This window comes from Thermobia domestica, chromosome 3 (assembly GCF_964235325.1).
Source record: "Thermobia domestica chromosome 3, izTheDome1.hap1.1, whole genome shotgun sequence".
Taxonomy (NCBI): Eukaryota; Metazoa; Arthropoda; class Insecta; order Zygentoma; family Lepismatidae; genus Thermobia; species Thermobia domestica.
In genome coordinates this window covers 78,148,032-78,163,570 of record NC_137456.1, presented here as the reverse complement: position 1 = coordinate 78,163,570, position 15,539 = coordinate 78,148,032, and the positions used below count along the sequence as shown (strand labels likewise).

Below are 15,539 nucleotides of genomic sequence, written 5' to 3'. Positions count from 1 at the left end.
ATTTGGATAGGGCGCATATTAGTTCGTAAATAAAATTCTGACCCGACTACGGTAGGTCTCATAGTATTGGAACTATGGACCTTTAAAGTTATTTTTTTCCATGTTTTCGGCAGCCAATAATTCCGAAAGTAAGCATTTGTGCATCCAGGTTGCTCTATACTTTTCGTCTTATCTTGGTGTCAGAAATCACCTCCCAAACGTTGTCGGTGTTGTTTTAAATCACCCTGTATATACACAAACAATAGTAAAATACAATAATACTTCATAATAGAAATCTGTATAGTGACAGGTTTATGGATAACTTCATTCAGTTCACATTCTCCCTCTTTCTATCTTTTTTTTTTTTCCTGACTGTTAGTTCTAATACAACTCTTGTCAAACAACCTTTTAATATTCATAGTTGTGTAACCCTAAATAAAATATAAAATTTTAATAATACAGACACGTAATAGTTAACAGACATTATCAAGCATACTACAGACCAAGCTATGAAAGATAAAACATAAATAATAACAATAATAAAAAACACTATCTAAAATTAAAATACTTTTCCAAACATCTCAGGTGTTATGTACAGCAACTGAGCAACATCACCATTATAACAAGTTTCATAATAAAATTATCCAGTCAACATCTCCAGTATAAAAAGGCAATAAATAAATAAATATAATGAACAAGAAACCAATTATTAAAATACCTTACATATAAACAAAATCGTCTCAACAGTACATTGAAAACTTCCAAATCATCATTATCCGTAAACTAATAAAACTAACTGATATAATCTAAATGTGCATTAAGAATTTCAATACTTGTCTTCACAGTTAGTACAGCAATACATTTGACGATAAAATTAGGCACATTAAATTCTTTCAACAATGTTTAGTACTTTTGCTAATTGCTCCCCTGGAATCAATAATTACCGGTATTACCTTGAATTTCTTGTTATCATTAATTTTTTTCTTTTAAAACTTCATATTTATTAATTTTCCTCTAATAAAGCTGTCTCTTCCATATTGCCTTCTTCAAATCGAATAGTAACATCAAGGATATATATCTATGAGTGAGATTTTCAACTACAAGTTCCGGTTCCAGTTTACTAGTATCGAACTCTAATTCACTGCCAGTTCTAAACTCCTTAATCTGACCATACTTCTCCAGGATGTTAACCACTTGATTATGTCTAAATATACGGCGATTAGCATGTTGAATACATTTTCCCAAAACATGGGCCATGGACTCAATCAGTCCCTTGCAAATCCTACATTCAACATTTAGATTTGGCTGAGCTCTAGCCAGAGCTACCATAACGCCATAAGTGTTAGTACGAATCTTAAATGCGTCTATAAACTTGTTATCCGGAAGAACCTCATTCTCAAAAAGAAAACAATTAGAGATAGGGTCATTGTGAAAGTACTGAATGCCTTTCCCTTCCATATTTCAAAACATTTATCTTTTAACTTTAACTTCATTTGATTCAACACTACTAAATTATATAGTCTGTGGATATCTAGTTTCTTTATAATCTCATCTTCAATTTTATTTAAATTTGATACTTTTATCATCTCAATCAAAAAAGTTATCATTTTCCAAAGATCTTAACGTATAAATAAACTTGACCTGGACGAGCAATATAATATTGTGAATGTTGGGGAACAATAGTCCACCATACGTTTTCTTTGAATAGAATACATTATCTACGGTTGAGTTTACCAAATGCAACCACTTTTTTAATAAAACATTCTAATTAATTCATCAACAGAGTTCAAAAATGAAGGCTCATTAAAACTCGCAATCCAGACGTAAAAAAACGTTGGGACCAAATATGTTTGTCAAATAAATTTTCTAACGCGTCTTTCAAGAAAGATTTATCTACCACACTCAGTATTCTACCTAATTCGTCTAAATGGTATTTGTCTGTATACAGTCCGCAGCAAAAAACCTGCAACATGAGCATGTAAGTTTATTGTGAAACTACGCCTAACAGCGCAGGGAATCAACATCACGTCTAAGTGGCACGAATCACGCAGCAGAAACCTCGGCGTCCTCTCCTGCATACTTATTTTGGAACAAAAGACTTCGTCGTTTCACAATAAACTTACATGCTCATGTTGCAGATTTTTTGTTGCAAACTGTACCATTACATAACGTGTATTTGCAACCAAGATACTCGAAAGTTTCGTCTACTTCTAAATTTCGTGTATAATTATTGCCCAACTTGAGGTTACAACAATCAGTAATCCACGATTTTCTATGTGGCTCAAAAGAATACAAATGACAAACATTTATCTATAGCAATTTTCACATCATGTTTGTCTAACAGCTCATATACGAGTTGTAACATCTGCTCAAGTTTCTCCTGCGAATTAACAACTAGCAATACGTCATCGGCATATGCGAGTAGAGGAATACGGACATTTTGAAAACTAAACCCCATATGCTTTATATTCAATTGCCTTGTGACACTGTCTAATACAGAATTGAATAACAATGGACTAAGTGAGTCTCCTGACGAACACTGTGCTTAATCTGAATATTAACATTCAAATTACTAAATCAATATATATTGGCAACAGTGTTTACATAATTTGCTGGTATAGCTCTGCTTCTCAAAGTATGTATTATTGCTTGATGTGGAATGGTATCAAAAGCCTTGGAAATATCTATAAACAACCATAAACAGGTTTAACAGTTTTTCCCAGCTTCAACATTGTATCCAACATGAAGCAGTTAACAAGAGTTTAATTACCTGGTATAAATCGTTTTTGAGCATTATGTATATTGATTACAGACCTTAACCAGGTATCAATGATTCCTGTCAGAGTTCTACATAACAATGAAGAAATTAAGGGATTCTGGGATATGGACATATTATAGTAATTGCAGTCTCCATAACTTTTCTTCCCACTTCTTCTATCTATCTATCTATATATCTATCTATCTATCTATCTATCTATCTATCTATATCTATCTATCTATCTATCTATATATATATATATATATATATATATATATATATATATATATATATATATATATATATATATATATATATATATATATATATATATATATATATTAGGTAAAGTATCAAAAAACGTTCAACCACAAGTTTAATTACTTTAAATGAAAAGTCTAAATACTAGATTTTTCCAAGTGCTTCCTCGTGTCTGAGTAGCTAACGCGCGTATTTCCTGTTTGCATAGTGCTAGGTTCAATCCCCGGTGGACGTACTTGCTTCGGATTCAAATCCAAGTAGTAGTTTGGATATTACTTCAAACAGTCAGTCTCGCCTCGTATAATCCTCGGTGCTGAAAAGGAACGTTACGCCCAACACAATCTACTCCAATCCATTATACAGAAGAGACAAAGAAAATGTTCAGATAAATTTTTCATATTACAAACAGTCAACTTACCAATTGTATTGCCAATTTTTCGTGCCGCTCCAGTGCGAAGCCAACCTTTATTTAAAGAATAATCTGCAAGCCAGCTTATAAACAGACTAAAAACAAACATTGCAAAGTACGGCAATGCTGAATTCAATCCATTCTGAAATAGAAATGTGAATCTCGTAATTATGAATATCGCTCATGAACTAATAAAGAAATAAAACCAATTACACTATAGTTAATTCAGAACAAAAAGAATACATGCCCTATGATAATCAATAGATTACATATAATACTACGACTGTCAAAAAAAAAAAGTCTCATGACGTAGTTTGGTATTATTCATCAAAACTGATTTCTAACCCCTGGATTTTCTTTCAACAATAACTTAGAAAAGTTTTGAACAACTTCAGTGCAGTTTATTGGGACGTACACAAAATTAAGTTCTTCCGGCGTTAGGAAAATCCTACCTATTATCTCAAACATAGAGGAGCCCAGGCGTGTACGAAAGTGTCGTGCATGTTATGGTAGAAACCAAACAAACATTTTTATACTCAGGAAATAAATAGGGCTCATGGACTTTCTTTTCTTTTTCTCCCCTCTAAGCTGAGGAGGTTGTTCTCAATGGCGATAAATTTAAGTTATACTTATAAATATACGTCAATCTCCTTTCTGTACTTCGTTTTCACTTGAATTCATGAATAAGTGAAGCGTAACGTGAATTACTTAATGCATCATCCAAAATTTCAGAATATTCATATTTAACACCTTAAAAATTCTAAAGCTATATGTAACAACTTAATTTGACAAATAATTTAGTGATATATATTTTTACTCAGTGCTCACCAGTAATAGTTCGTGACCTATAGGATGGGAATCACTGCAATATACATTAATTTTTAGGAGCCATACAAGTCTTGGAAGGTGGACTACATTCAATGCAAACTGATATGCATCTGCCAGGGTAAAATTATCTTTATGCGCTATTTCTTTGACTAAAAACACCTGAAATTATTGTCCGATGCATCTTTCACTTCATTCTGTTAAAAGTAGATGCAACGGAATCTACGATTAGACTTATAGGGTATCCTTGTTAACAGTACAATGACAATTATGAAGTCCATTTCAATTCGTCAGCAATAATTTACAAAACACAAAATACGAGGGTGGATCAAATATAAACGGGATTTTATTTTTTATTTAAATTTATTTATTGAAAACCACAAGGCACTTTTTATTTTTCCACATAGTTTCCTCCTTTGGAAATGCATTTGTCCCAGTGTACAGGCAGCTTTTTGATGCCCTCATCGTAAAAAGAACAGGGTCGTGTCACCAGCCAGTTGCGCACGAACTCTTCCACACTCTCGTCATATCCAAATCGTTGCCCTCCTAGAGCTTCTTTAAGCGGTCCGAACAAATGGAAGTCCGGGCTGTAAGGAGGATGTTCAAGTGTAGTCCAGTGCATTTCCTGTAGCTTCGAGACAGTTCGAGCTGCAGTATGGGGTCGCGCATTGTCGTGCAGGAGGAGGATCTGTCGAATCGATTGGTCTCGTCTTTTGCGGCGATATGCAACTCTCGCCTGTTCAACAGATCGCAGTAGTATTCAGCATTGCTCATGTAAAAAGGCAATCAGCAAAATGCTTTGCCGATCGAAAAAAAAAAACGGTTGAAAGAACCTTCCCACCTGACAGTCGAGTCTTGGCTTTCACTGGTGCTGTCTCCCCTTTCCTCCGCCACTCCTTACTGGCTTGATTGGATTCAGGAGTGTAGTGGTGAACTCATGTTTCGTCGCAGGTGACGATCCGACTCAAAAATGCATCACCTTCTTCCGCAAAACTTGCTTTAAGCCTCTTACAGATCTCCAAATGTCTCAACTTCAGATTTTCGGTCAAGAGGTGAGGGACCCATCTGGAACACACTTTAATGAACTGTATGTCGTTTTTGATGATTGCTTGACAACTCCCATAGCTGATTCCGACTTGTTCTGCAATTTCTGATACTATTACTCGTCGATCGTCGTCAATAATGCCTTTAACCGCATGAATGTTTTCGTCCGTAATGCTGGACCGAGGGCGGCGATCGTGTAGCTGATTTTCAACATGTTCTCGTCCTTCCTTGAACTTTTTATGCCAGGCATACACACGCGCCCTTCACAATGTTTAATCCCAGAACTGTGCAGTCAATCTCTGGCAAATTTCTGCCACTGTAACTCCTTCACGAGGAAGAAATTATATAATTATGCGTTGCACAGTGAGGGGTGCACCTGTTTCTCCGACATCATGAGCGGTACTGACGAAATGGCGGGAAATATCTAACAGCACGCTCTCTCCACTCCCAGCGGTCCCGCCTAAACATAGCAGAAGCGCGCGGCCAGTCCTACCAACTGTTGATGTTCAGGAACAAAAATTCCGTTTACATTTGATCCCCCCCTCGTAGCTAGAATTGATAAATTCGTAAGTAATGGTTGAAATATAAGTTAACCGGCAATTGTCTTATGATAATGGCTAAAGATAAACTGATAACGTTAATTTTCAGTTGAGATGCAGCGTAAGTTTCAGAAGTCTTTATAATGATATCCGAACTTCAGACTCGCAAAACTTATGAAGTTAAGCTATGATTCATGCTGGTAGCATCATCTCTATGATGACCGCTTCCTCACATCCTAGTCCGCGTAACATCTTAAATGAATAGCTATTTCAGTGGGTAAGAATTTGAGTCATTGTTGGAAACTCAAAATTCAATAGTGCCACTGCTTATAAATTTAACATGAAAATGGTTGATTTTATGTAAGGAATATTCGATGACAAAAATATAGCTGAAAATTAATAGTAAAAGTTAGATATGTGTTGAAATTCATAATTCCAAATTTTAGAAACCATGTATAATTTTTTCGAACTTCCAATCTATAATTCTAATATAATTAAATTTCAGAATTATGTTAGCTACACTAATATCATAGAATCACGTTAATATGAAATTAATACATCTTAAAATGTGAATAAGAAATGTAATTTAACACTGTATTTTTCATATATACAGTATGTAAATAAACAATCAGTAAGGCATCAAACAGGAATTTCATTTTGATTCACACGTTATAGCATTTCCAAGGTGACGTACACAACAAAATACAGTATTTAAAATTTTGAAAAATTTTCAGACTGAAATTTACAATATAAATCATATATAAGTAGAATATAAACGGGATATATGATGAATATATATATAAACAATATGAGATATGCATATAATAAACACACTGGGCTCTGTAACCACAAGTTTTCGAAAGGCTTGAAATTAAATTATATTTCTATTCTTATTAGAGAACAAACGCTTCATCAAATTCCTTTCCAGGTGGTAAAGTGCCAAGGACCGAGGTGATGTTGCCACGTTGGACAGAAACAGCTATGCGCTGTATTAGAAAAGATGTAGAACGAACTTCGCCGGAAACGCAAGAAATCCCTCTTCCTATCTCTTTAATAAATTCAAGACTTTTTGCACCTCAAAATATATAAAAATTGTGATGAACATCAAATGATGATCATTGGTGTGATTCTTAAAGAGCGCTTAAAAAATAAAATTATGCATTTCTAGATGATGGAATCAAGATGGTCAGACAGGCTTACGGGGAAGATCTAATAATAACAATAATATACGCATTGAGAACTACGTACACGACAAAAAAAGAAAAGAAAAGAAAGAAAGGAAATAGCGAAAAAATTTTAAAAAGTTATAAACACACACACACAGAGAGAGAGAGAGATTTATCTTTGTAATATCAACTCCAATTAAACACTTCACATAGATTGGAATGGCACTATAAATGTGAGATTTCTTTTTCGCATTGTAGCTACACTTACCTTTGCAATATCCACTTCTATTATATTCTTCATATAGGTTGGAATCTCTGTTAATAATGTCCAGAATCCCCAGTTTTGTCCACAATGAGCTATAATTACTGTCCACATAGGAATCGAAGTAAAAATGGCTTTCCAAGGGACCGGATATCTCTGTGGAAAGGTAAACAAATTTAATTTTATTTTACAGTATACATTTTTGACACTTCATGGCGGATGCGTTAATCATTTGGGTAAATTCCTAAAAATGAATAAATTGACGTCTTTAAAATTGAAATTTTCACAAGTCATCAAGAATTAGAAAAAAGAACGCAATTATTCATGTTTAATTATTTAGTTATTTTTATAATACAACAAGTACGTATAATTCCCTATTGGCAATGTTCAAATAATTATATTTTCACAATTTACGTTATTATTACGATCACATATAATATTAAAAGACCCATGCAAAAAGTAGCTTGTATTGCATAATCACCAACAAGTATGTATACCTTCATCGGATAGAATATGTACACTTAACCGTCAACAATTCTATCTGCATAAGTGGAAGATTTTTGAAAAAACTTCATTTTGTTTGATTAACAGTATTGAATGCCTACCTACATCATCTTCATTTGATTTTAAATGTGTTTTATTTTAAATATACTGGAATTTTTCATTATGTAATTTTACTTATTTCTTATGTAAGTATAGTTAAATGTCATTTGCTTTTTCAAAATCAATTTGCATTTATGTATAATTAAATTTAATATTAAATAAATTTGATTACTAAATATTAAAATTACACGTCATGAATTTTAATGTTCATGAAGTAAGGGACATTTAAATAGATCAGCAAAATCAAAATATTAAAATTGAAGATAATTTCAAAGAAAACAGAAAAACAAATCGCCATATAAATCAATACGTTAAAAAAAGAAACGAAACACATACACACGCAGAGAGACAGAGAGAGAGAGAGAGAGAGAGAGAGATGGCGCGGGTATTTAACAATATGCAATACCTCAAAGAGCTGCAGTTAAATACTTAAAAGTAAAGGATTGAATTCCTAAATGACTATGTTTTCTATTGTCTTTGTGATATTTAAAAGAAAAAGACAAATTAGCAATCTAGAGAACAGCTTTAAAATACCTGTGAAGAGATTTAAAATATCTCTATTTTCAAAAAACTAACACGAAATTGAGATTTCTTAGCATAACTAATGGTATTCTGCTTACCGCTGGTTTACCCAGTGTATTGAGAGATGATTCTATGTAGACTTTTTCTGCCTCTGAGATTTTCCAGTGGGTTGCTGGAGAATCTGCTCCGAAAAAGAACCAGATAACTACCCACGCTAATCCCAATGCTCCGAAGAGGTAAAAAATAGACTCCCAACCAGCGGCACTAGCTAAGGCTCCTGACACAGGCATTGCTATTACTGTTCCTATTTGGCCACCTACAAATAACAACGAATGAAAAGTGAATAAGTAAAATTAACGTAATTGGAAAAACTAGGCAGAAATTGACTTAAAAAATAGCATATGAGAACAGGCCCGCAACCAGCCACAGAAGTTTAGGGGGCCAAGTCATTAAATTATCTTACCAATAGCTACATTGTGCTTTTTGTATTAATAATAGCATTTTGTGTTAAGGTCTGGAGAGGCCACGAAAAGTTTAGGGGAGCCAGGCCTCCTAGCTCCCCTCTGGTTGCGGGCCTGTATTAGAATATAGATTTCTAAAAAGACAATAAAAAAGGTTGCGAGTATTTCCCTTAAATCTAACTATTGGTGTAGATCAACTGATCTGAAGCGAAACTATAATCAGTGAGCCATAATTTCCAGAATATGCATTCTACTGATTAAATTATATTACTCGTTCGGAGATAACTTTGAAAGTGTATTGGAATTTAATGTTGTTACAAAAGTATGCAGTCTGCTTATAAACGTTTGAGTGTGCTTGAAATTAAAAGAATTTTGAGAATGAATAAACAGAGGATTTACCAGTAAAAGCTGAATGTCCGGAAACGCTGTAAGGTTAGAGTACAAAAACTATGAGCTTGAGTTCATCGCTGTAAAGTTATGTTCCCAAGTTCGCCCGTGTTGTGGTTTCCAAGGGGGGCAAGTATAAGCGACGTTTCAAAAATAGTTTCAAATTTTGCTGTAACGAATGTAAAAACCCTATTGGATTTTCGATATTCTGAAGTACAATTTCCTCTAGGGGGGCGAGCGCCCCACCTTGCCCCCACTGATGGGCGCCCTTGTATGTTCCTCAAAACTTAGTTTTCGACAATCATGAGCATATGTTCATCGCAGAGAATATTTTCCCCAAAACTTACTTCTCGAAAACCATGAGCTTATGTTTGTGTTTATCGTTGCGAGTATTGCTCTCAAAAGCTAGTTACAAAATTCATGAGGTTCTGTTCATCGGTGGAAGTATTTTCCTCAAAACTTACTTCTCGAAAACTATGAGCTTGTGTTCATCATTGTGAGTATTTTCCATATTTCTTTGTAGTTAAAAAAAAAAAAAAAAACTTCTGATTTTTCTTCCTCAATTGCTGTTTGTCTATCCACTTCTAACTTAAATCTGTCAATCATCCTTCCATTATTATCTTTGTCTTTTTCGGTTTTCTTTTCATCTTTTTCTTCCATGGATTTGGCTCGCTCCTTGTTCAATCCGCTTCTCATCATTTTTTTAAGTTTTTCTTCCAACTTATCTTCTGTAGTCATATTTTTGTTAGTTTCTTCTTGTTTATTGAAATTTATTTTTTTTCTACTTCATCTTCTACCTCCTCTAACTTCGTAAACCACTTATCTTTTCCTTCTAATTTTTCTGTCCTCGTCTGATAAGTTCTTTTAGCACTATATCTTTTTCAACGTCTTCTACTGTTATTATGTGGTTTATGTGTGGTTGTGGTTAAAATTTGTCACTGTTTCATCGTCTTTTATTTCCTTCTTCGTCTTTTACTTCTTTCTTCTTCCTTTTCTTTCCGTAGCGGCACTTCTTCCGACTTAAACGCAGTGTCGTGGTGTCGTGAGTGTGTGTTTATTTTATATTGAATCCCACGTCTTTCCCTTGATAAATCCTCATATATTTCCTCTGATCCTCTGTTTACTACCCCGAACTCTTCAATTATTCAGTTCTCTTTTTTAACACATAAATTTAGTAGCACTCTAAACTTGGTCTTTCTTGCCATTATACCTTATGGCCCCAACTATTGTTCTTTTCCATCACCTACAACAACTCATACATATTAGTGAATAATATTCTTTTTTAAAAAAAAAAAATCGTAACTTAGTATGCTAGTGGGCAGTATTCAATTTATTTTGCACATAACTTATGAATAAATGAAATGATTAGCGAACTTATACGGAAATTATTCAAACTCATTCTATTATTACAAATTTATAATCAAATTATTTATATGGGGGTAGTAATTGCTGGAGAAAAATCTACTCTTGGGACTACGTTACGTTATTTCCATCGCGAACCTGAATTTGATTTCCAGTAGAGGCACAAAATTTTCAGAATTATGAACTACGGTCAGCAAAGCCAGAATTAACAGCAATGAAAAAAGCCAGTGTGCTGAGCACTCACCACCAAAATAAACCACCGACTCTCTAATCATAACATACCCATTCATGGGCTATAAAACTTGGAAATTTAGTGTTTTCTAAAATGTTCTTTACCTGCAAATACGAACGAAACGAGCTTTCCTCTTTCCACAGGTGGAACCCATTTGGCCAACAAGGTATGGGTTGAAGGAAACAAAAATCCCTGAGGGAAAACAAATAATAATAATAAAATACATGTATCATCGATCACTCATTTATAAAAATATAACATTTGTAGATCACCCTTATTCTCAAATGTTTCCATTTTGTTTCAAACTATTATCATTCTATTAGAGATTAAAGAAATTAGTTTTTTGAGGAGGGGGTGGGATAACGGAAATTTTCGATATTTTCCCTTTATGATTTCTTATTCAACTACAACTTGTGCTCAGTTAGGGTCTGCTCGCTACCTTGATTAGTTTTCAAAGAAACACTGCTTATTTTCCTCCAAGGACAATTTATAGTACAACCTAATCTATCACAGGTGTTGTTTTAGTTGCCTAACCATCTTAATGCCTGAAAGTTAGGCGAGCAAAACAACACCTGTGATAGACTGGGTTGTATAATTTACCCCTGTCATATATGTTTTAGGACTGGTTGATTTGGAATTTAGCGTCGTTCAGCATCGAGGCTATATGAGACATGAACCAACAGTGTAGGATCGGAACTAAGTGCGTTCCCACTGGGAATTAGACCCGGGTCTCGCGCAACGAATGAATATACGCTAACCATATAGCCACGAGGAAAGCTCCAAACGTTGTTATTGGTTCTATTCCAGTGAGTGAGTAATTTCATTAGTGAAAGTACCAAACATGTATTAAAGTCCAGAAGGTATAACGTCATTGCCTTCCCGTGCTTGTACCTGCTCGTCACTGGGGGTGTAGTAAGAGGATAGCCAATCACCACTGGTCAATCACCGCGCTCAGCGAGCCAGAAGTAACCAAGCTGGCAACTCCTCATAAACGTCACTACAACTTTTCGCGGGAAGCCAACGACGTTATACCTTCTGTACTATAACGAATAAATCAATTGTCGTAAGGAGAAATTAAGTAGTACCTATTCATTAGTGGTAGTACCAAACAGATGTAAACGAATAAATCAATTCTCTTACGGAAAACTTAAAATAGTACCTAACAGTATGAAAATTTTAATGAGTAACGATGAGAAAACAGGAAGAGAGTAAACCTAGTCGCATATATACTGATAAGTCGTCTGCTGAGAATTTCACTGGGTGCTGTCATATTGGTTACGAACACACCTCCCGGAGTTTCTCACGCCGCGCTTAAGGCAAGTATTAATTGTAGATTAATAACATTGATATAGGTATTCCTAAAGCAACATTAATGTGTATAATGATCTGATTTAAATAATAGTGATCATTTACTGTAATAACAAAACAAACTTATTCTCTTTATTAATTCGTGCAGTTTAAGAATATGGGGTAACATTTAAGAATATGAGATAACATTGAAATCAGAAGCATCACCTCTCTTTGTGGAAATAATATTCGAATACCTTTTGCAATCTTATTTTCTTGGCGCCTGCTCACCAATTGCGTACAGATTTATAATATTCCTGCAAATTTATACGTTAAAATAAAAATTAAATCCATGTTTTCTGTTTTTACCTATATAACCACGGAAAAAGACGGTTAAGCGTTTTGAAATGAGACTTTGAATATAATTAGCATAGCTCAAACTTTTTTTTTTTTTTTTTTTTTTACTGTTTCTTTTATTAAAATACTTATCTCAAGAAAGTGTTGAAAAAGGGATTCAAACTCACTGCTGAAAATAAAGTTTCCCAAGGACTTCTCAAATTCTTGAGAAATGTAGCATATCAACTCCTCATTAAAAATAAGTGGACACTTGTCGCAAAGTTTTCAAGAATTTCGTTTCCAAAGGAAGGGAAAGACATAATTTCTATACTTTTAACTTTGTATTTCGTCTTTTAATGAAAAAATATTAAATCATTTGAAATAAATTTTTGAAAATATGCACTTGACTCCAGCAAGGATTTTACTTTATATGCATATATATTTTTATATTAGTTTATTCTTGCTTTGAAACTTTGAAAAATGCACTCTACATGGGGAATACGTATCCTAATGCGAAAAAGGGTTCAAATATTTTGCATAAAACTTATTTTCTGCTTGCGAAGAACGACCATTCAGGTAATATTCTTTGAAAACAATTGTTCTGATGAATGTTAACGGATGGGGATGAATTCAAAGGAAGTGCGAAAACACCAACATGTGCTAGGTAGTCACTACAAGCTAGTTTAGGATGCACTTCAGTTCTGGGCATGACGAAGCTAGAGATCCTAATCTCAAGTGCATCAAGAGGATTAGCGCACTAGCGAAAGTGAGTACGTACGTAAAGAGATATAAATCAGAAAAAAACGTACCAACATCTCTTAGGTATTTACTACTAGCTAGCTTATTGAATTACAATTATGAAATAATAGACCACGCTTTTAAACGCTGGTTCTATGCTTACAGATGGGTTGCATGTCTGACGTGTACATAAATAAAGTAATTAAACATTAATCTTCCTTTGTAAATTAATAATTATTTGTAAATTTTCCAAAAGGTAACCTCGTATTCTTAATCTGCACGTATAGATTAGTGTAAACGCTGATCAATTCTGCTGAACAACAAAGTCACAAAGTAATTTCATACATGTACAGTAAGGGACACTTTTGGATGGTACACTTTTGCCGTAAATTTCCATACGGGTGTACCATCCAGAAATGTCCCTTACTGTTGCCATCCGCATTAACTGAGTGCACTAATTATCTATCCCTGAAGTCTGCCTTCCAAACAGCATTGGGTAGATCAAGCGTACGCCCGAACCGTTGTCCGGTCGGACATTGAAATTTTGAAGTTAGCTCACAATATCCCTTCAGGGAAGCCGCTGGGATCGCAGGGGTCACATCATTCGATATGCCCTATGATATTTACGTATTTCAATTTTGTTCCATTCATTTACCTCCCATGGTTTTCATACTACGGCTACTGGAGTTTCCAAACTATATCATGGCGGCCATTTTGAAACTGGTGCTCCATATGAAACAAATTTTGGTACAGCGTTACTTAGTTTTCCAAGACCTTTCGAACGAGGTATTACTCGACCCATGTTCCCATTTGACTGTACAAGAGATCTTACTGTACAAGAGATAAACATTTGTTATATATTAAATTCAATCAAAAGCATATATAAAATTAGTTGTCAATCAAAAGCATGTTTGTTGATGTAATGTGATAATTTGATCCCTTGTTGTTTTGCTTCAGTACAAAGAGACTAGGTTTAACATGAAAGAAAGTTTATTATTAATATTTACAGTTTTTTCGCAAACCATCTCAAAAGAATAATCATTATTTTTCTCTGATATGTTTAATAACGAAATTTTCAACTTTCAGTAAACAAATATAAAATTACAAATATCACATTTGCATAAGCTGCCGAGATTTACTTGGTTTGTAACCAACTACCTAAACCGGAAACGGAAATGACGTTTTCTGCATCCGCGTATTGAGTCAAGGATAGCCGAGTACAAGCAAGGAACTTGAACTATGGAACCAAACCTCGCGCCGCATATTCAACCAAAAGCATACGTAGTGTACATCAAACTAGATAAAAATCCTCTTTCCCACGTTATGATCATGATATAGTTTTCTGTGACTCTGTCCGAGCTAACAAGAATACGCACTCAGTAAGGAAGAACATGAATTGTATGGTAACTTCTGAATTGCGGCAAATGAGTCTTTGCGTTGATGATGAAAAGCCACTGAGTAATTTAAAATCCCACTATAAGTTACGGGCTTTAAGCTTAGTCAAGAAATAAATGTAAGTTCAAATTGTAATACTATACTATAGTCTAATCGCTAATCTTACCTGCCCCAATCCTTGAATTATCCTGCAAATAAACATGATAGAGTATCCACTTCTAGCCATTACCGGAGTCAACAATGTCATTACCGATGGAACGAACACAGCAAGCAACAGAAGCTTCTTAGGTCCGAGAATTGTTGACAGAACTCCTGCAGGAATCTGTGTAACTACATAGCCCCAGAAGAACGAACTGAGCACCAGAGACTGTGTTTCAAGATCCCAATCCAAGGTTCCATTTACTGTCTGAAAGAAATAATGAATATATATCAACAAAGTCTAATAGAGTATATAAAGTCGTCTTTCAAACCATATTATAGAACAACTTCTAGGTTGTTTAAATTGATTTTCACCAAATCATGAAAAATTCATTTGTATTATTATTATTATTATTATTATTATTATTAGTAGTAGTAGTAGTAGTAGTAGTAGTAGTAGTAGTAGTAGTAGAAGAAGAAGAAGAAGAAGAAGAAGAAGAAGAAGAAGCTATAAGCTGTGCTTATTCCGAAAGAAAACCCCAACAGAAACCTTCATTAACAATTTAGCGAAAGTGTTAAAATTCTCCGCACTTTTACATACTTTCAACAAAACGAATTAAAAAATGAAGTTAATAATAATAATAAGCTAAAAGTATAAGAAATAACTAGAAAATCACTCACGTTTAATACCATTAATATATGCGGTCTTTAGAACAGAACATCTCTCTAATTAAAACAAACGTTTTGTTTGTAAATGATCAAACTGATCCCCTTTCGCCGCAATACAAGTACATACATCGCCGACGACGTAGATCAGTTCTACATACTGATTGAA

At 34.2% G+C, this 15,539-nt stretch overlaps 1 protein-coding gene across 4 annotated transcripts in view; it reads right to left on the bottom strand.

Moving 5' to 3' along the window:
• The window catches only part of LOC145680535 (putative inorganic phosphate cotransporter), a 156,749-nt gene that overhangs the window by 12,410 nt on the left and 128,800 nt on the right, over positions 1–15,539 (bottom strand). For all 4 annotated transcript variants that reach the window (XM_081751152.1, XM_081751149.1, XM_081751148.1 and 1 more), the window contains exons 3-7: positions 14,733–14,972; positions 10,915–11,002; positions 8,467–8,684; positions 7,250–7,399; positions 3,417–3,549 (exon numbers count right to left, since the gene is read on the bottom strand). In XM_081751152.1, the coding sequence (XP_081607278.1) occupies positions 3,417–3,549; positions 7,250–7,399; positions 8,467–8,684; positions 10,915–11,002; positions 14,733–14,972 (829 nt within the window). The remainder of the gene's footprint in view (positions 1–3,416; positions 3,550–7,249; positions 7,400–8,466; positions 8,685–10,914; positions 11,003–14,732; positions 14,973–15,539) is intronic.